We start from the raw sequence: 21,361 nt of genomic DNA on the forward strand, positions 1-21,361 counted from the left end.
ATTAAGATTTGAGGTGACGCTATTCATAGAAAGGCTTACAATATAGACCTTTGATTAAACATAAGGTGAGTGAAAAATAATGGAAGCTGAGATTGGTGGGAGTGGTTTTCAAGCAGTGTTATGGAAAACCCTGAATGTTTGATTGAGTAGCCTACACATTACTTTTTAAGCATTGGATATGGCTGCAAATTTATGAGCAGACAAGTGGCATGTTCTGAAATGGGAAGGTTAACTTGGCAGTAGTTGATGAACAGAAATGCTAGGGAAGAAACTGGAGGTGGGAGATAAACTCGGAAACTATTACATCATTCGGGAAATGGAAGAATAGGGTCTCTAAGCAATCTGGGCAATAGCGTTGGGAATCAGGAGGTATATGGTAGAGAGTTTCTAGAGATAAAATGTAGAACTTGAAAACTAAAATGAAATCTGAAACAGATCAGGAATCTGAATTTCAAGGAATTCTCAAAATAGAAATAAAGCTCCATACTAAAATTTAAAAAAATAAATAGTGTCATTTTTAAAAAAGAAAAAGACTGGGAAGGAAATTATGTGTTGCAGTAAAGTACTTGTTCTAATTCTTTAAAATTAATTTTCAAGGGAAGCAGAGTTCTGTGGTGGTTGGCCATGGCTTTCATTATCATGAGATTTTAGTCACAAGGAATAAGCTCACATTGTCGGATGTGAAGATTTCTTTTTTTGGTTGTCATATAAAAATATTCAGAGGGAAGGATTTAGATGAATGTGCTACAGCTGATCATGGATATAATAAATCAGTTAATATATCAATCAAGTTTTCTGATTCTTCACCTTTAGAAATCTTCAGTTAATTTCTTCCTAGAGTTATTAGCATTATTTTGCATTTATACCTTTAAAAAACACAATTTTATATTTTATATACTTTTGCCACCATTTCTTAAAAGATAATTTAATCAGTCAATAATCAGAACTTGCAGAATGAATGCATATACTTAGTTTCATTTAAGTTCTTTATAAATGTAAGCAATTGGATAAATGATATTCTGATAAGGAGCAGAATTGTGAAAAGTGAATTGTATTTCATAAAAAAAATGAAGGAAAATATTTCAAATATAATCTTTAGTTTACTTATGATGATAAATTCTTTAAAATGGTGCTTTTTTAATATTACAAAAATATGAAACAGGTATGTTAGGTTACATCATCATTTTAATCTCTTGTCCACATGTCTTAAAAAGTATGCCAACAAGAGCATCGTTTAGTGGTGGAAAAATTCATATTGTTTAGCTATAATGTGCTAACGCAGGTTATATAACTGTTCTATAGGACAGAGACGGCTGCCTTACGATTTGTCTAGCTTTTCTTTAAACATACGCAAGCATATCCTCATACACATACTTTTTCACATAAACATATAGACACACATATATATATACACATATGTCTCAGATAGTTGTGTATATATATATACACACACACACACATATACCATGGAAACAATATTTTGCTAGATTATATCTTCTCAGTTATTTGTAGTATATATAATAAAAGCTTTTATAAAGACTATATGTAGTATTCACAGCTATTTATAAACACATGTTGATCATCTTTACCATCATATTTAAACTGATTTTTGTATGTGTTCATACAATGTAATAAATGTGAATCTTATATACTGTAGAATTTGTTATATGTTGTATATAATAATATCACACAGTTTCATGCTTATTATGTATCTGACATTGTATTAACTGCTCTAAATGTATTATAGCCTTTCAAGCATGATACAGCCCAATGGGACAGATATTATTATTATTCCCATGTTATAGGTGAGGAAACTGAGGCACAGAAATGTCAGATAACTTGCTTAAGGGAACACGTCTGATAGATGACAGAGCATAAATCTGAATCCAGGCAGTCTGGCTGCAGAGAATGTGCCCTAAAGTGGTATATTACAGGCACTATATATAGTGTATGCGATGGATATCTGTGTCATCTAGCTGTGTGTGCATATATATGTGTGTATGTGTATGTGGTACACACTGATAACAGTGCTGTGCACACTGAATTCTGTTATTTTTTTTTCTATTTTGAATATATATATTTATTTCAGATGCTTAGGATTTTCTTAGAATTTAAACTTGGAGAAAACGTAATGTACCAAGAGAGAGATTATGCTGCCGGGAGAAGGCTGCGTGGCTGATTGCCCAGGGGCCTCACAGGGGGCATTTCCTTGCTGAATTAATGAGTAGCTGGTGCCACTCAGTATACCAGACATGATCAGACCATTGGTAAAGGATGAACATCAGAGCCACCTGGGCCTGACCCAGGGATGAGAGTGCCAGTTGCCAGTCTGCTAGAACGCTCCCATCCCCTAACCGTAGCAGCTTCTTTGCTGATACCAAAATGTCATTTTTGAAGCCAAGGCAGATCTTCTAGTCAAAGAAGCTATTTTTCAAGCCTGAGTGATATTCTAATGAATCCCAGTTCTGGACTATGATGTAATAGGATATGGTATGATAAATTCCTTAACCGCCCTGTGCCTCAGTTTCTCAGTCTGTAATCATTGGGTAAATCCTGGTACCTAACGCACAGGTTGTGATGAAGATGAAGTGAGTGAACAAATATTAATACCAGTCCTACCACATAAATAGCATACAACACGCATAGCAGCACTGCTGCCGCTAACTAGGACATGAATGTTAAACTTTCAGATCAAGCATGTGCGGAGTGGCGTTAAACCTGGCGATTTCAGTCAAACATTTGCGATACTTTACACGGGTTTCTCAGGCCTGTCTGCCTACAAAAGCACGCCATTTATCCAAAAATCAGTTCTCCAGAAGGAGTTTGCTTCAGGGAAATGACTAACAGCCACATATCACAGATTTGGTTAAAGTTAGTATTTGACAGATTTTGATGGATTGTCCATTCGGCAAAGTTGCCTCTAGGTAATTTAGTCATTTGATGAACTGGATTTTGGTAAATGGATCTTGCACACTTCTACCTAGAACTTTCTGTGGTTGCAATGCAATTTATATTCCCTTGTAAGGAAAGAAAGGATGTGCTAAGATTACCTTTTCTCAACAAATGTGGACTTTGAATATAGCCATGCAAGTTTGTCTGTTATTAGAGTCCATCCTGTTTACCAGTGAAAAATTTTGAGTTCAGATTTTCTTACTGCAGCCTAAGATTTTTGCTTACAATGATGTATTAAGTCATTTATTTAAAAAACCACAAGATGTATGTCTTTTTATGTTGTGTTTTATGATTGACTCTTTTAAGAAGTTTTTTGCTCATTAAAAAAAATGAATCCACTCTTTCACATTCAGATAATTCCCCAACTACATCCTTCCTAAATACACTATTTTACCTTTGACATCTGCCTGTACATAGATCCATTGAATCTTCCCAAGTCTTGAAATCTCTTAAAGGGAGAAATTATACCCTTATTTGTTATTTCAAGAATCTATTAATGTGTAATATATTTTACTGAGTTCTGCAAAAGCATACTTACTGGCTAAACTCTAATTGACCTTAGAGATAAAATGGTCATTATCTGAATGTATTCAATTTTATGATACTTGATGATATTTTAAAACCATTTTCAGGATGAAAGTTCAATAGAAAGTGATGAATTTGACATGAGCGACTCAACACGGATGTCAGCTGTGAACTCTGATCTTAGCTCCAACCTTGAGGAAAGGATGCAGAGTCCACAGGCTCTCCACGGCCAGCAAGATGGTAAGCCTTTCCAATTGAACAAAGAAATAAAACAACAGCAAAAACCCGAGTCAGAATTTATTAAAACAACAACCATCTCTTATTCTTGTGTTAATTTTTTATCTGTTTCTAAGGGGACTTTTTTCTGTGGACTCAGGTATTAGCCACTTGACTATTTTTAGATTCACTATTGTATTTGCTTAAAACTGCAAATACTAGTTGTAAAATCCAAGCTTGTCCATGGTTTGCTCTCAGAACTTAAAATGAGTTGTATTGATATAGTTTGGGTTCCTGTGATGTTTTCTAGCTTTGGTTTCTTGGGCTATTATTCTCCTGATTGCATTAAGAGTTTAAAAAATGATCAAAAGATTAATTTGGATGTTTTAATTTTCTTCAAGACCAAGTTGTAACTGAAAAAACAACTTCTATAAGAGGACAGTTTTACTGGAGTGATTTTGCTGGGTAAGACTATTTTTGCAGGGATTTTGAAGCTGTGAAGGAAAAAAAGATCAGGGTCTCTCATTCCTGGGTCCATTAGATTCCTGAGTCACCCCATTGTTCTTGATAGAATGGTCAAGGTCGAGAAAACTGGACGCAAAGAGAAAGTAGACTTGGTAGTTAACACTTTAGGTCTAATATATTCAGAGCTCTTTGCAAACTATCTTCGTAGATTTTTGTCTTTGTAAATATAAAATTATGTATACAAGTAAAGGACCCTGACCTGGGTGGTTGTGGATGAAAATTCAGGGCCATAAATAGAAGGATGTTGGCCAGTTTTACTCAGAATCAGATTATTATTCTTGTAATTAACAAATTTACACAGACTTTTTGACTCTGTGGTTTTGTGCCTGCATCTGTTGATAATGAAAAAACATCCTTCCTTGCTTTCTCTGACACTTGCTAGTAAAAACTGGTTACAACAGATCGTGCATTTCTAGCTGCCGTTAGTGTTCTGCTTCTGTGGTCAAATGAGAAATCCCTAGTTGTAAACACACAGAACGTCTCTGTGTGTTTAGACTCACCTAGGTGAGTCTAAAAGATGCTGGTGACCTAGTTTGCATGATTACAGGGAAGGAGGAGAACCACTGATCATCAGTGGTTTAAAAATTTTACTTTTTATGTATTTTACTCTCTACGTATTTTAGTTGCTACGTAGCAGAGTAGCTACTGCAGTAAAAATTCCACTTTTATTTGGGAAATTTCTAAGAATGTAGTTCTTCTGATGTAGATATAAATTACTGTTTTTTCTACTAAGATAGTAGATCTTCAGCTTTTGATTTTTTTAATGGAAAATGTTTTCCACGATTATCAGAATCGTGGGCTAAAAAAATTATATATATACACACACACATCACTCTATTAATATTTGTTCATTTATTTCGCTTGTTTATGCCATCATCTTTTTTAGTCCTTAAATAGGGCGGACTATAAATAACAAGAGGATATTTCTCATGATGCAAATTCTTTATTTTCTCGATTGAAGTTGTCTGTTGTGGATCTTTGGCTAGGGGACAGCTGATGTGTTGTAAATCTGTGTTGATTTAATAAAATGCAGTAGAATAAGCTCAACTCTTACTTCCTCTTAGGAGAAGCACTTTTTCATCATACATTGGTGTATGCTCCAGGATAAGAACATATCTAGTTGTTTCTTCTCCAACCTAACTCAGCCTTCCCTTCCGTGTTAAATGCCTTTCCCTCATACTTCTCCTTGAGTTTTCTCTTGCAATGACCTCATCTTTCTCCTGCATCATAGGTTCTCCCAGGATCAACATACAATCGTGATATAATAAATAGCCTCTTTGGAAAGCCTCTGTTGATCCCATTGCACTCCTGCGTTCATTAGCCCATTTCTCTGCACCACCTCTGCAACACGCTTTACAGCAAAACTCACTGGCTTGTCTCATCCTCTCCGCTTCCTCAGCTCTGCTCTTTCTGGCTCATCTCAGCTCTGCTCTCATCCTCACCACTCCCACTTCACTTGCTCTTGTGAAGACCACCAGCCGTCTTCATGTTGCCTGATTCGTTGGTGAAACCATAGTCCTCATCAACCTCAAGACGAACATCAAAGGGCAGCACACCGTTTGCTTCCTGGGGGGCATCTATCTTCAGTCCTGTCTGTGGGTTTCTTTTCCATATCCTGTTCTCTAGATAGTGGGGTGTGCTAGGGTGCAGCCCTGCACTCCCTCCTCCTCCGTACTTGCTCTGTGTGATCACATCGAATCACGTGGCTTTCAATACCATCTGTACCATATTCACCTCTCTGAGCCCTGACATCTTTCCTGAGCTCAGGACTCTCTCCTCCTCTCTCTTACCTAAATTTTAATATTCTTTGGTGAACTTATCACTGTATGGGATGATATTTTTATTTATCAGCTGTTTCTCTTCCATAATACAAACTGTACGACTCAGTGGACCTTCTTGTGCTTTCGATTTTCCTTTCAGTTGCTCCATTTGACATTGTTTTAAATGCTCCATTTTTAAAATGATTAAAATATAATAACTTTTCACCATAATCATGATGTGTCACATCAGTTTTACATACTTTTTGTGCTTTTCTTTTCTCCTTTACCCTGACTATAGCACTGTCATAGGTAACCCACATTGACAAACTACTATTCCTTATGTTTTTCTGGATTCACACATGCATACACACACATTCACACACAGATGTACACACTCAGGAGATTTTGTCATCATTGTTTTACACAAAGAGGCTTATATCATTTACACTAGCCTGTATCTTGCTTTTCTCCTCCAATATTAACTTTCTTTTAGAACTTCATGTATACTGAGATATGTATACACACATACACACACATATACACATACACATATATATAATAGTCAGCAAAAAAGACACAGCCCCAATACCTTCAAGTAACACGCAATCCAAAGGAATAAAAGTACACGTGATACCATTTACTTTGGGTACAGTTCATCTAACCAATGAGGGGTAAGTCCTGCCTCTGTAAAAATAAGAATTTATACTAGTGAAACTTTCAGTCTGTGTCTTTCTCATCAGTGGGGACTCTGAGTCCTAGGCTTACACTGGGTCTGGGAGTGCATTGCTTTCTTGTGGGTGATGTGCATTAATCTCTAGGAGAACTCAGGAGGTCAGGATTTAGGATGTAACAAGTCCATTTGTGGATAGGCAACTTGAATGCAGCTTCAGTGTAGAGCAGTCTGGTCCAGGGTTTCTCAAACTGGGCCCAATGGACACATCTTTCTTTGCCGTTGGGGGGAAATCTTGTGCCCGGGAGGATGTTCAGCATGCAGGTGTTACTTACCCCCCAACTAGGACAATCAAAAGTATCTTCAGACATTGCAGACGCCCCATGGGAGACATAATCTCCCCAAGTTAAAATAAGAGCTGGTGTAGGCAGAGGAGGACCGTCTGGGTAAGAATCCAGTGAGATGAAGATAAAGAGGCCATCGTGGAGAAGTTTAGAAGTGGAAATTGGAGGAAAGTCTAGGAAACACAGCTCAGTCGACTTTCTGAGATTATGGCAATGTTCTGTATCTGCACTGTCCAATGTGATAGTCACTAGCCATTCTAGCTACTGAGTACTTGATATGTGACTAGTGCAATGGAGGGACAAATTTTAATTTTATTTTGTTTAATTTTAATTAATGTTAATTTATATTTAAATAGCCACATGTGTCTGATAGCTACTCCCTTGGACAGTATAGGTCTAGAGCATTATTTTATTTTGACTTGGCAGTTAAATTCCTTACTCTGCAACTTTGGATTAGATGTGTCAGAAATCTTCGGAGAAATTGTCAGAGAAATTCATATCCTAATAGCTGCAGTTTAATATTCATAAAATAGGAACAATGCAAGTTTTTTAAAGTTAAATTAAAATGTTCTATTTTCTTAAACACTAAGTGATTACTTTAAGATATTATTGTAAAGAAAACAAAAACAAACCCCTAGTTACAGAGAACAGGGGTTACCAGAGTGGAAATGGAGCTAGGGAGAGCGCTCAGTGGGTAAAGGGGGTCAACTGTGTGGTGACGGATGGAAACTAAACGTTTGGTCCTAAGTACTTTCTAGTGTGTACAGATGTCGAAATATAACACAGGTAAGTATAACAATGTGTTATTGGACATAAATTTATATAAAATAGAAAAAAAGTTTTCAGTTTTCATTTCACTATAGTTATGAAAGACTTGCAAACTATTTAATACCAAGGGAAAGAAAGAATATAAAATATAGATCATTTCAAAGATGTGACTATGTCATACATATTGGGGAAAAGGAGGAAAAGAAGGGAAATGTCTTGCCACCAGGCTAGATAACTAGATAAAGGTGAAGAAGAGACAAGCCAGAATGAGGAACTTGGTAAAGAAAAGAACGTGTCAAAATTGATGTGTAATATTCAGCTTTTTTTGCTTATTTGAAGTTTATAATGCTCCCCTAACTCAATGAAAATATAAAGATTAAAAAATGCACAGAAACTTTAACTCTTTCCATAGGAAGTAATTTACTCTCATTTTAAAAAATCTAGTTAACATCCATGACCACATATAGTTACATTTTTTTTCTTATAATGAAAACTTTTAAGATCTACTCTCTGAGCAATTTTCAAATAAACAGTACAGTATTATTAACTATAGTCACCATGCTGTATTATTACATCCCTGGGACTTACTTATTTTATAACTGGAAGTTTGTAGCTTTTGACTACCTTCACCCGTTTTTGAGTAACATATATTAAGCTTTTTAAAACTTTTTTTTTGCAATCTTAAAATAATGCCTTTAGGCTAAAATCATTTGCAGGTTGTATAATCATTTGAGTTACTCATGAAGGCATGAGGTCCTTAAAACTGTGGTGTAGTATAGGGGCTAATTGTGAAAGAGGTTCGGCTTTGCAGCGGCTGAATTCCAAAAGCGTTTATGGTCAAAAAGCTTTAAGGTGCTCTGTGTGTGCATGTTCATCAATTTGTAAGTGTTCTTGTTCTGCCAGCCATTTCAATGGATTATAAGTAGAAATCTTACCACTCAAGGCTTCTGTCGTCCAATCCCAGATCCTAGAAATCTGTGGGAACGTGACTTAGCACAAACCAGTATTCTTTTTTTTTAATCAATTGTTTATTCTGAATTTTTACATTCTAAAAACAGCTGACTTTTGGTTTTGTTTTTATTGTCTTAGGTTGCTTGTTACAGGACGTCTGGCAAGTGTCAGATTTAGAGACAGTGTCAAAGATTCAGTTCAAAATAAATAGTCAGTTTCATCTGATAGAGAAATACTTTTCTAAGAGCCATTTTCATTGCTTTTCTGAGTTAATACCAGAATAATGTACTAGTGATATTTTTGTAAGGGAATATTTGTGTTTTATTAAGCTCAGAAACATTATTCAATTATTATTATTAGGAAAGGACTTATGTATTTTAAAATCACAACAAATTGTATTTTCCCTACTGCTTTTTTTGGTAAGATTATAGAAATATAAAGTGAAGTTGAGGCACATTCTTCAACTCTGCACATCAGCTTAATCAGCCTTAAAAGTAAGGAACCATAATAGAAAAAGACACGTATACATTTCCCTTTGGCCCTCATTTTGTATAATTTTGGTTTTGACATCACAGAATATATTGCCCTTCGGAGAGTGTGTTAAATATCCCTTATTATTTCCTGACCCATTGGAATAATGCAGATTTTTTTAAATGTAGCTTTTCTTTTTGCGATATTTAGTACTTCATTAATGTATTGAACAACGACTTGTTTATACGTTGAAACATTAACGGTGTCCCATGTGCCAAGCACAGTGTAATGGTAATGTCTAGACACAACCAGAGAGGGAGAAGGACCTGTGAGTTAGGAGTTCTCTCAAAGAATTCATCAACATTTACTTCAACTTCTACCCAGGATGGGCTTCTAAATATATTCATGGCAACTTTTTCATTCAAAGATGTATTTGATAATTCCAAGGGCATTTAGGAATGTATAGTTCATTTGCCAGAATTTGAAAATCTCCCTTCTTCCACATAATATTTGTATTCTAGAAATGTTTTGCTATGCTTCAATTGGTCAGGCCATTTTTGATAAACAGAGAAAAATGAATTGGAATTTAGTGGCTAATCTGCATACAAATAATAGATTACAGTGTATATATATCTCATATATCACATATATATAATCTTACAGTAATAATTGTAATAAACTTTGCAGAACTTTAGGTCTTTACTGCTAAGAACAGGTAAATTTTTGTATATAAATAACTGTAGAGAAAATTAATAATTTATATAAGCTATAAATATATTATAAGCTGTAAATGTATTATAAATGAATTAAACACAGGCATACATCATTTTATTGCTGTTCACTTTATTATGCCTTGCAGATACTGCATTTTTTTTTTTTGCAAATTGAAGGTTCTTAGCAACCGTGTGTTGAGCAAGCCTACTAGCGCCAATTTTCCAGCAGCATTTGCTCACTTTGTGTCTCCATGCCACAATTCAGTAATTCTTGCAATATTTTAAACCTTTTCATTATTATTATATGTGTTATGGTGATCTGCAATCACTGATCTTTGATGCAAAAGATCAGTGATCTTACTATTGCAAAATGATCGACTCACTGAAGGCTCAGATGATAGCATTTTTTAGCAATGAAGTATTTTTTAATTAAGGTGTGTACATTTTAGACATAATTCTGTTGCACATTTAATTGACTGCAGTATAATTTAAACATAAGTTCTATATGCACTGGGAAGCCAAAAAATTCATGTCACTGGCTTTATTGCTATACCCGTCTTATTGGAGTAGTCTGAAACCTAACCTGCGTGCTCTCTGAGGTATACCAGTAACAGATATATTACAGTACCATTCTAATGTTCAGTCAAGAACATGACATTAGGTTGAACCATATGAAATTGTCATACTGATCCAACCTAATAGCTCAAGTTCTAGAATAACTTAAAATAGAATGTGAAAAATATGAAAGCAAAATAGTTTTGAAATTGGGATGTATCTCTGTTTTAGAACAGTGATGCATACACTCATACATCCTGTGTATCTTGACTAGTACACTTGTACAATGACCATAGCCTTGTTTTGAAAGGAAGCACAGAAGGGAGTAAACTTTAAATTAGTGATTTCATTGTGACGTAAACAAGTGGGTAAAGTGATCATCTCATAGCAGTTTCACTTTTTCTTCTGTCCTTGAATAGATTATACGCTGAGCAGACAGCACAGACTCCTACCTGGGGAACTTATGTTAAAAAATACAGATTTATGGGGCCCACCTCAGGTGGGATGACTAAGACAGTCAGGTGGGGGAAAGCATGGAGCCAGTGTTCCAGACTATACTTTTGAAGAGACTCCTCACGTTTCTCCTTGGAAGTTCTGGAGTGTCAAGGTGGCAGCAGAGTTGAGTCATGTGGGTGTAGCTCATGCTCAGATGCTGTTTTGGTCAGTGGTACCTCTGACTTACCTGCTGAGTGAAAATTGTGCAAGTCTCCGTAGATTTCAGTTGTTTTCTTAGGTATCAAAATTGCTGCCTGCTGCATCCTTGATTACCTCTGAAAGCACCCCTCTGCTAAGTCTAATACTTTTTAGTCTGTTTGCTGTCTGATGTATCTGAATGTAGCACACGTGAGCTCTAATTTAAGAAAACACACAATAGTTTCTTACTGATGTCTGTCTATGTGAATACAATTGTAGTAAAAATATGTGACTAAAATTGCATCTAATTTAGCTGAAAAGAATAGTTTCAAGTAATTATTAAAGCACACAAGCCCAGCAATAAAAACAGCTACTATTCACCATTTAATTTAGTTGGAAAACCTAATAAAACATGTTTTTCATTAAAAAATGATGTAAAACAGAACACTTACTAGGAAATTAAATTTAGTAGTTAACTTTTTATGATGGTGAGTTTTAAGCAGAAAAGCGATTAAAATTTGTTTAGACTGAACACCAGATTCTCTGCTGAGGTTGTGTAAGTTACTTTCTTTGTTCTACAACTTTGTTTTCTTTTAACTGTTTCTAGTTGTTAAGGAGATTTTGCATAAAACAAAAACGGTTAAAAGGATGTTGATTTATTTTCTTTTTTACATAAATGTAAGAATAGATCCAGAACCGAATCGATTCTTGTGTTATTATTCTCATTTTTTTAAGCTTTATATCCTTAGGGAGTTAAAATACATGAAAATAATACAGTACTGCTATTTTTTCTTAGTTCAAGTCGTTCTAGTGCCAGACTGAAAAATAATTCTTATGGAGAACTTATTGAATTAATTAATCTAGGTTGACATATTTAAGCTGATGAAGCTTTTAGAGAGATTTCTCTTCATGGCAGTAGCTCTATAAATATAATTTGCAGAAATATAAAGTATCATAAATTAAATAAAGAAAACAGATAATTATAAGGAATGTTACTATGAATTACAGAAATGATTGCTGTATTTTTTAATATGTATGCTTGTATGTGTGTGTCTGTCTGTGTGTGTGTGCATGTGTGTGTTTGTGTGTAGTTAATCATTTGAAACTGCTTTTAAGTAGTAATTCTCTATTTCCAAAAGCAGAATAAATAGCAACTGGGCTTACATATAAGGTATAAATATGGAAAAAAGATGCTAAGTTATGTATTGATTTAATATCCTTTGTAGGGAATATTTTTTTCTTCTTGCATTTAGGGTCATAATATTTGAAAGTTTACTTTCCTCTTAAGTTAAAATTCTGCTTTTTGATTCTCTACTCATGTTACAGAAGTGATTTTTCATATAAGTGAGTGCTTGATAGAAATTTAGCTTACTGATTTCAGTCTGAAGCTTGCACCCCCCCAGATACCAGTACAATCTCAGCTAGGTCCTGGCCTCTGGAAAAGAAGGGGAGATTGGCTTGATTCCAGGCTTGCTTCAGAGAGTCTAATATGATCAGTGAAGGATGTCAGAGTAATCTGGAATTTTACTTCTGGGTTAGTTCTTTGTTTTGAGGTATTGCTCTTGTGGTTTGTCATCTTCATGGTGGCGATTGCTGGTTCATTAATGATTACATGTGTTGACCTAAAACAAACAGACTGCCAGATATTTCTCGAGCAAAGATGGGTTTATTCAGGATTAGCAGAGAATTGCAGTGAGGGGTCTGCGGTCATGGCAAGCAACATGCAAGTCCCCACATGGCAAGGGAAGGAGAATGCTTTTACAGAAGGGAAAAGGAAGTTGCGAGGGTTATAGTAAGCAAAGAGGCCATGTCCCTTCATTGGCTGAGTCCTTCCCAGGAAAGGAGAAGAGTCTTTCTTCTTTCTGTTGGGCTCTGCTGTCATCACAGGGCATGAGGGCTCCCCCTTCTGATACCCTAACTCTGTTTAATTGAGGTTTCTGTTTATTAATTTTTTTCACCTTCTCCATTTGATCAAGTTCCTTCTCTGAAAGCATTACAGATCAAGAGTCAAGTTTTCTAGTTAGAGCAGCTTCTTGTGCCTCAGTGCCAGGAGGGACCTGTCCTCAGAGTAATGTCTCATGTCAGAGGAAAAAGGCACAGATTAGAAATCTGTTGTCCCATTTCAACAATGGGGAGTGGTAGGAGGGAGAACTGAGGTCCATGTGTTATCATAGACATCAGAGATCATCTGAAGCATTATGTCATCATCAAAGGCTTGGTGACACACTTCTAACAAGCCTGGTCTAAGTATCTTGGGAAAGCTATTTTATCAGATTTCCTCTGCTTCGACTCCAGGAAATCATCACTTTCAGGTCGCCAGATGATGCACAGGTCTGTTTGGGGTTTGGTGCTTTCTGCAGGTGTGTCAGATGAATCTCTGAATCTGTTCTTGGGAGTTTGGTGGTACCAGGGTTGGTGAGAAGTAACTAACTGATAGGGACCTCTCCATCAAGTTTGAGGAGTTCCTCTGGAGGCATCTTTTCCAGTAGGTGAGATATCCAGGTTACAAGATGTGATTTCCTAAGGTCTCTATCTTCTGAGCGCACACTGTCAAAAGGTTACTCCAGGGGGTTTCCTGTAGATCGTCAAGAGGAGTCAGGAGGTAACTCATCAGCACTAAGCAGTTGTGAGGAACTTTGTCAGTGACGGGGGCGGGGGAGACAAGTAGCAGGGTTAAGGCTGCTACAAGGTGAAAGAGTGACTTGAGCAGTTAACAAAAAGACTTCGTAAGAGGTGAAGTCGCTAAATGAGAAATGTTGAGTGTGATGAGAATTCAGGGCTGGTTAAAAAGTGGTACAAAAAATGACTGAGGTACAAAGATGATTAAGGGAGATCCCACAACAATTTTCTCGATGATCTTAACCAAAAGAACAGTGGTGGTAATGGCTGTAGGACAAGGGGAGGATCCCTGAGCCACAGGGTCCAGCTGCTGACTGTAATACCCTATGGGTGGATGGTGGTCCCTTTGTTTTGCCCCAAGGGCGCTTCTTTCCTTTCCATATACAAAAAGAAAAAAAGGCAATCGGATAATTGGCATACCCAAGGGCGGGTGGGTTCATCAAACTCTGCTTAAAGAGAGAAATTTGGAATCCAGTTTCAGCAATAACCAGCTAACCTGAGAAAGCCTTGCAGCCACATACAAGTCCCCACATGCAAGGGAAGGAGAACCCCTTTACAGAGGGGAAGGGGACTTTGGAAGGTTGTGGTGAACAAAGAGTCCATGGCTTTTCACCTGCTGAGTCCTTGCCAGGAAAGAAGAGGAATCTTTCTTCCTCCTGTTTGGGCTCTGCTCTCGTTGCAGGGCATGAGGGCTCCTCTTTCTGGTCTAAGAACTCTATTTAATTGAAGCTTCTACTGATTACATTTGTTAACACATGGAGTCAATGTTCAATGTTTCATTGCCCCTGAGAGATGCCAAAATTCTGTTAGAACCAAGTAGAAAATGCTAGACCCTTTAGTCCTTGAATATTGAGTTTTGTCTCTCTGATAATGCATAAATAAGGTCAGGAATTCACACGACCCTAGAGAGATGTTAGAAAGTACATATCTTCTATGAATTTCTTCAAATAAAATTTGAACCTATAAATCCAGCTGTATTGCAGAATCAGAACCTTGCATTTCCCTAATATGAAAGTCATGAGCAACTAACCTTTTTTCGAACTGTCCTTTGTTTTTACTATCACCTGGCTAGCCTTTATAAACTCTCATTGTAAAGCCAACACCATGCTGTGTTTCTTTACAACTTTCTTGTTGCTAATGTGGGTCAGCTAGCTATTTTTTTTTTTAATACGAAACAGCTTTAGCCTTTAGGCAAAAATAATATCAGTGTTGAATAGGGCTTTGAAGCTACTGTTGCATGAGAGTTGTACGGAGAGGTAAAGCAGCTACAAAATGGGCTAAATTGACCATAAAAATCTTTATTTACGAGGTTTACAAAGATCATAATTAGATGGTGCATTGATAAAAGGAAAGAACAGTTGGAGGATATTAAAACAGTTGGAAGGATATTTCGTTATATTCATTGTGAAGGTATCATACAATTACTTTCTTATCAGTCTCACTTGATTTGATGGGGAGTGCCTTGGGGGCAGGAAACAGTGTTACCTTGTGCGTCCTTGCATTCTGCCTTTGGAGCTCTAAGCAGTGTTTGACATACAGTAGAATGTAGCTTCTGAGTCGAAATGGCACTTTGAAATCTCTTCCCCATCTGCTTGCTTCTATAGTGAAAGTGTATGCAACCCTTAGACTCCGTCTTTCTTGCCAAACATTAGACAAGTAGTTGATTTCCTGGCCCATGACTGAGTAGTCTGTCTTTTTCACATCTTGCTTTGGAGTTCCTGATGCCTGTGTTGGCTCCCTTGTCTACCTCCTCAATCCAGCCAGGAGCAGTGGAACAATAAAGTAGCTTCGACATCTTAAAGTGAATTCATTAACAAGGCAGCGTGAAGCAGCTCTTAATTTTAAATCTTGAGATCTGGTTTCCTATCCCAGTTCTATCGGTAACTAATTTTGCAGCCTTATTTAAGAATTGATAACATATTTGGGCAACTATTTTTACATCTGTCGATGAGAAGCTTAGCTAAACCCTCCATGAGATCCACTCTAGCTCCAGGACACTCCGTGTGTACTCACCCTTTTAGGATTCTTTCTCATCTATAACATTTTTGGTGTCTTTATCTTGACAAAACACTTTCCTTAAAAAAAAAAATAACCAGGACCCCATTATTTTCTATGTATCCCTGAAATAGTTTATTTTCTTATACTAGAGGAAGGGATTAAAGCATGATGGAGACACCTCCATCATTCTCCCAGCAGCCTTTCCCATCTTGAAAGAGCCATTTTAACTCCAAGATACACATGTGACGAGTACTTAGAAAACTAGGGTGATTGCTGAAGGAGCAGACCTCCCACTCTCCCAGTTTTCCCTCCAGCCTTGACTCAAGAATCATCCAGAATCATTCTCTGTCTTCTGTTTGCTTCCAGTCTTCTGCACCTTTGGTAAGAAACTGCGTTCAACACAGAGACTCATGGGTATTGGCAAAGTGTGAAACTAACATTTCCTTTCCTTTTCCTCTTCTTTACGAGCATCATTCATAAGAACCCTTATTTCTACTCCTTCCTAAATGTATGTGTGTGCATAGCATGTGCATACATACATGTATGGGCAGGTGTGTTATCTAGAGAGGGAGAGAAGGAGGGAGGGCTGGAGGGAGGGAGAGGGAGAGAGGATGAATGAGAGTTTTAGTGCTTTCAATAATAATGACTGTTTTCCTTTAAGCACTTTTCATAAAATTTACCCTGAAATCCTGATGTACTAGAAGGGTCTTCGGCTTTCCTTCAACAGCAACACCATGAAAGCTTTGACAACCTCCAATGTCTATATACATTTCAGAAATTTTGAGTTTTTTGACAGTCATATATCACCCATCAGCCTGTCCTTCAGTGTGCAGACTTATTTCACTGGCATATCCACTAATATATATATATCTTTCTTGCTATACTTTAACAACGTCTTGGAGAATAGATCCTGGCATCATAAAAATAAAAAATCAAGCCCATCATTGCTTAGCTCTGTCTTTGTTCAAATCTATGAGAAAGCAATCAAGAAAAAAAAAATCAGATTCGTGTTATAGGTACAGGGGAGTTTAGAAGTTTAGTACACTGAACACTGATGCCAGTGTTCTAAATGGGCATCAGGGAGGAGGTACTCTCTTAACGCATGTCAGCAACATCAGCGGTACATAATTCCATTTTAAAGTTGATGAAACACATCTCAACTCTCATCTGAATTCAACCGTCTAAAAATCAGATGATTGTTTTACATATTTCCAAATGAAAGTGAAGATAGATGATGAGAAATAAAATGTCTTAACTGCTTACTGTATGCCAGGCACTGTCCCCAGAAGATTACTTTTTTGGTTTTCACAACCATCCTGTGATGGTAGAGACTCGTTATTTTCATGGCATAGATAAAGGAACTGAAGCTAACGAACATTCATTATCCAATTGCTAAGTGGTAGGATCAGGATTGGAACACAGGCATTTTGGATCCGAGCCTCTACCTTTAAAGATGAATTTCCAAGTTGCCCCAAACCCACCTCTGTAACCATTGCATTTGCTATATCCTGTAACTGTGCTTAGCTTGACGCATTCTTTTATGTCATGCATGCTCAGCCATCCCATCAAGTTCTTATTTCCTGAACAGAGCATTAATATTCTGACTAATATTTTACTATTGCCTGTGCTCTTTAATCTGTCTGTAATAGCTGCTTGTAGATGGCTCCCCACACTTTCCTATTTTCATGCAGATGCCTTTGTTTCTGCATTGTTATGAAGAAATTAATGTTTCTAGCCATTGAAATCTATTGGTTTTACCAAGCTTTCTAAAACAGCAATAGCAAACTTAAATTCTGCTTTTTTTTCAGTAGTATCTTTACACAATAATTGCCCTGTGTTTAAAATTCATATTTCCTTTTATCTGTTAAATATGTAATTGACTTTTGACAATTTCTTTCATTTCCCTCGTTCTTCCCTTGTGTGGAAGGCACAATGAGAAATTGTGATTGACCTCCTCTCCTGCATTCTTTATTTTGAATCTTCTCATTTTATTTTCCTGTGCTTTATTTTAAATAATAAGACCAAGCTTTGGCAGAAGGGGAAAAAAAAAACTTGTCATTCATGACCATCCACTCATGCCAGTAATAATTTATTTTCTCTTATAAGCTTTCTTTTTGGGTAATGTTTCAGCTTTGTTTTGTGTGAAATAACAAAGTGTACACTTTTTTGATAAAGAATACCATTTTCCTGCATAAAGTATCCAGATGAAAAGGCTATTTTGAAATATCAATCAAAAGTGTCGTATGTCTTAAAATAACATACTTTATGTAACAATAATGGTCATGTTAATATAATAAAAACATTAGGAAAGAATGTGAAAGGGCACCTAGAGTAGAAATGATCCAGATTAAGTGAAGGAGACTTACAAGATAATGGGATATTCAGCCCCACCCAAAAGTGAGCCAAGTTTCAAAATAAAACCAAACATCAAACTTCAAAGGAAGCCTTTCAGTATTATAAATTGAAGTCACTCACATTCGTGAAAAGAACAAAACAAGACCAATAAAATCTATTAAAAGGTTGCGAGAGCTTGTGGCTTTGAAAAATCTGTATTTGGGAAATTGAGAAGCTATTCATAGAACCAGTTACCACTTGGGAATTTTTTTTGGTCTAACAATAGTCAATATTCCTACATGTGTTACAGGGCGTGTCAGGCAGCCAACCTATAAATAGGCCAGCTTCTGCATCTATCTGTAGGTAAGGGTCTGCTCCTGCTTTCTTAAAAAGGCTACAAAATGTCATTCTGGGTATAAAAAAATATATAAATAATTTCTGGATACACTAGGTATTTTCACTTTCTTTTTAAAAGCGCTCCTCACCCCACCATGGTGATACTTGAATACTGCTCTCATGTGGTTTAATAATCAAAATAGTTTCTTGGGTCACATATTAGTCTCGTTGCAAAATTAAACCGTGTCTTTTTTCTTTCTGGTAAACCATACTGCTGTTTGCTACTAAAAATAATATTTTACCTTCTCAAGCAAGCATTTACTAAGAATTCATTATAAACTGGATTCCAAACCATTTTTAAAGATGATGATGACAGTGGACAAGGACATGGTGTGATAACAGCAGTGGATCAGGGTTCACAGGGTCAAAGTGTAGACACTAGTTTTGTGACATAACCCGTGTGCCCTGATGCACGCTGTTCCATATACAGTTAGCATAAGAGCCCTCCATTTTCAATTAGGGGTAAGATTTGCTTTACAACCTCAGAGTCCATGATAGGAACCAGTAAGATAACGGAGTCATTTCCAACAAAAATGTATTGACCACTATGTGTAAGAACCCTTTGAAGTGCTGGAAATTCAGCAGTGACAAAATATAAAAGGGAGTCTATGCTATTAACATTGATATAGGGTCTAGCGGGGTGGGGTGACAGGACTAAATTTAGAATTACAAACTGTAACAGCCCCTATGAGGGGACGGCGTCTACTCCCTCATGAGAGAGTATCGCGGTGTCACTGACTTAACCTGGCCGTGGAGGAGCTGCAAGTGCCACTCACAAGTGACCTAGATCCAGAAGATGAAAACAGTTCACAGGTGGGAAAAAGGCATGAGCAGCAGCATGTGCAAAGGCCGTGTGCTTTGTAAACTGTCCAGGTCTGACGGGGCAATATTATGATGTTAAATCATGTGTGCTTGGTTTTTCAAGTCCTTTTGTATGTCTCCTCTCAAGCAGAATCCAGGGCTTTCCAATGAACTGCCCTCAATGCTAAGTGTGGTGTAGAAAGGATAAAGAATCGATTGCTTAGCTTTTGAGTACTTACATAGATATTTTTAAATTAATAGCATAGGTATATATCTTTAAAACCATGGCTTTCACTGACAAAATCCAGAGACAGAATTCTAAGAAATTCACTTTAAATAGGAGCAAAACCCTGGAGGTCTGCACGAGTAAGTTACAGAAAGGACAAGAATGCATAATTACATAGGAACTTTTTTTTTCCTCCCCAAAGAAGTTAACAGTCCTCCTATATGTGGAAAAGAGCAGTTTAGAGGGATGAACTGCAAGGTTCTCTGAGAAAAGTCTGGTGGCCACAGCCAGGGCAGCAAGGTAATTGGAATAGGCTTGAAGGGTGAAAGAACAGAGTGAGCGTGGGTCTCATTGCCCAGGGGGGGCATTCAGGAAGACTGCAGATCTCATAGAGAGATGCCCTGTGTCCAACACAGCATCTGAGGGGAGGACTCGCAGTTGCATGAGGTGCTAAGACATTAGGTTAAAGGGAAGCTTTTCAGACACACCGACATGGGATGGGCTGCAGGAGGAAGCAGCTGAGAGCTCTCTTGAACTAGAAGTCTCCATAGGTGGTATGAAAAAGCCCTGAATTATCACTTAGCAGCCCTAACAGGGTCATTGTCAACATCAGCAGATCCAAGAAGGATAGACAACAAATGAGAAAGCTCTTCTTCCACGGAGAACAGTGGGGACAGAATAAACTGGCCTCTCTTTCCTTCTCACTTACGCTTCCCAAGCTTCACAGGACACGATGTCACTGATGCTCCCAGGGAGAGGGGAGTGGAGTGCTGGTGGTGGGTAGAGCTTTGACTAGTTTACAAGAGAAACTGAGTAGTTACACCAAAAAAAAAAAAAAAAAGATGAGTTTTCACTGCAAATGACTGAACTACCTTCACTTGGCATGAATTTCCCTCTTTGACCAGACGTGGAGCAAATACACTGAATTCAATTAAAAAGGAGAATGCCCTCTGTTTTGTTCACTTTGAGTTGGTGACCGTGTCAGTTGTCATCATCGTTAAATCTGGGACAAAGCCCAAAGTTAACATGTCTAAGGTTCCTTCACTGTTTCCTTAAATCTATCATCCTGATCGATTTCCCTCCTTTCTAAATACTTTGTGGGAAATTGGGTACCAGGTTGATTTTGTAGCTGTGCTCTTCTGTAAGTGATCGCTAGGCATTTTAGAAGTCCTTCTTCCAATAGAAACAGATGTTTTAAAACTGTGCTGTGTATTTTGATCCCAGATGAGTAATTATTGAATTAGTGCTTTTCACGTTGGCTTGTCAGTATGTACACGTAGTTGTCTTGAGTATGATGTATTCAAGGTTTTGTCTTCCCCTACACTCATCTCTTTAAAATGAACTATTTGATAATACATAGCATAGAAACACATTCTTACTTGTGGGAGGTAATTGGTCTGTTAAAGTGTAGCATTAAGGCTGTGCTGCGTTGTCTCCTGGGAGTTGGTCTAAATCCACGTCTAGTGTCACCTGCTGCTCCCCCAAGATATCTTCTGCATTTTGCCAATTGTCTTTATTAATAAAGGACAGTAGCCATCATTAATAACAATGACTTGAGAGGAAGGAAATTAACTTCACCTGAGGCATTTAACCTTCCATTAGAAACTGATTTATGTCCACCTAATGAGAATTTCTGTGACCTGACCAGTGCTGAAAGGTTTATAACCATCATCCTGCAAAATTGACGTTCATTTCACTCTCATATAAGGGGAAAATATGTATTCATTGTCTCCCTTGCAAGTAAAATCATGTATTAATTGGTCACATATTTAAATTCAGACTAAAACATTTTGGCCTCAGGAAAGTGCTAACATACTTCAATTTCTGAGATGAGAAGAAACAACATACACATATGCACTGGTTTCCTCTTTTCGTGGAGGTTATTGTGTGATGGGAAAGGTAAA

General features: G+C 37.1%; 1 protein-coding gene across 11 annotated transcripts in view; it reads left to right on the top strand.

The window, feature by feature from the left end:
- The window catches only part of NOL4 (nucleolar protein 4), a 244,241-nt gene that overhangs the window by 71,224 nt on the left and 151,656 nt on the right, over positions 1 to 21,361 (top strand). For 10 of the 11 annotated variants that reach the window (XM_072949037.1, XM_072949038.1, XM_072949046.1 and 7 more), the window contains one exon: positions 3,585 to 3,717. In XM_072949037.1, the coding sequence (XP_072805138.1) occupies positions 3,585 to 3,717 (133 nt within the window). Of the gene's footprint in view, positions 1 to 3,584; positions 3,718 to 13,343; positions 13,415 to 21,361 lie in introns of those variants that run through there. The other variant, XM_072949043.1, reaches the window with a different exon arrangement.

The sequence above is a fragment of the Vicugna pacos genome, chromosome 24 (assembly GCF_048564905.1).
Source record: "Vicugna pacos chromosome 24, VicPac4, whole genome shotgun sequence".
NCBI lineage: Eukaryota > Metazoa > Chordata > Mammalia > Artiodactyla > Camelidae > Vicugna > Vicugna pacos.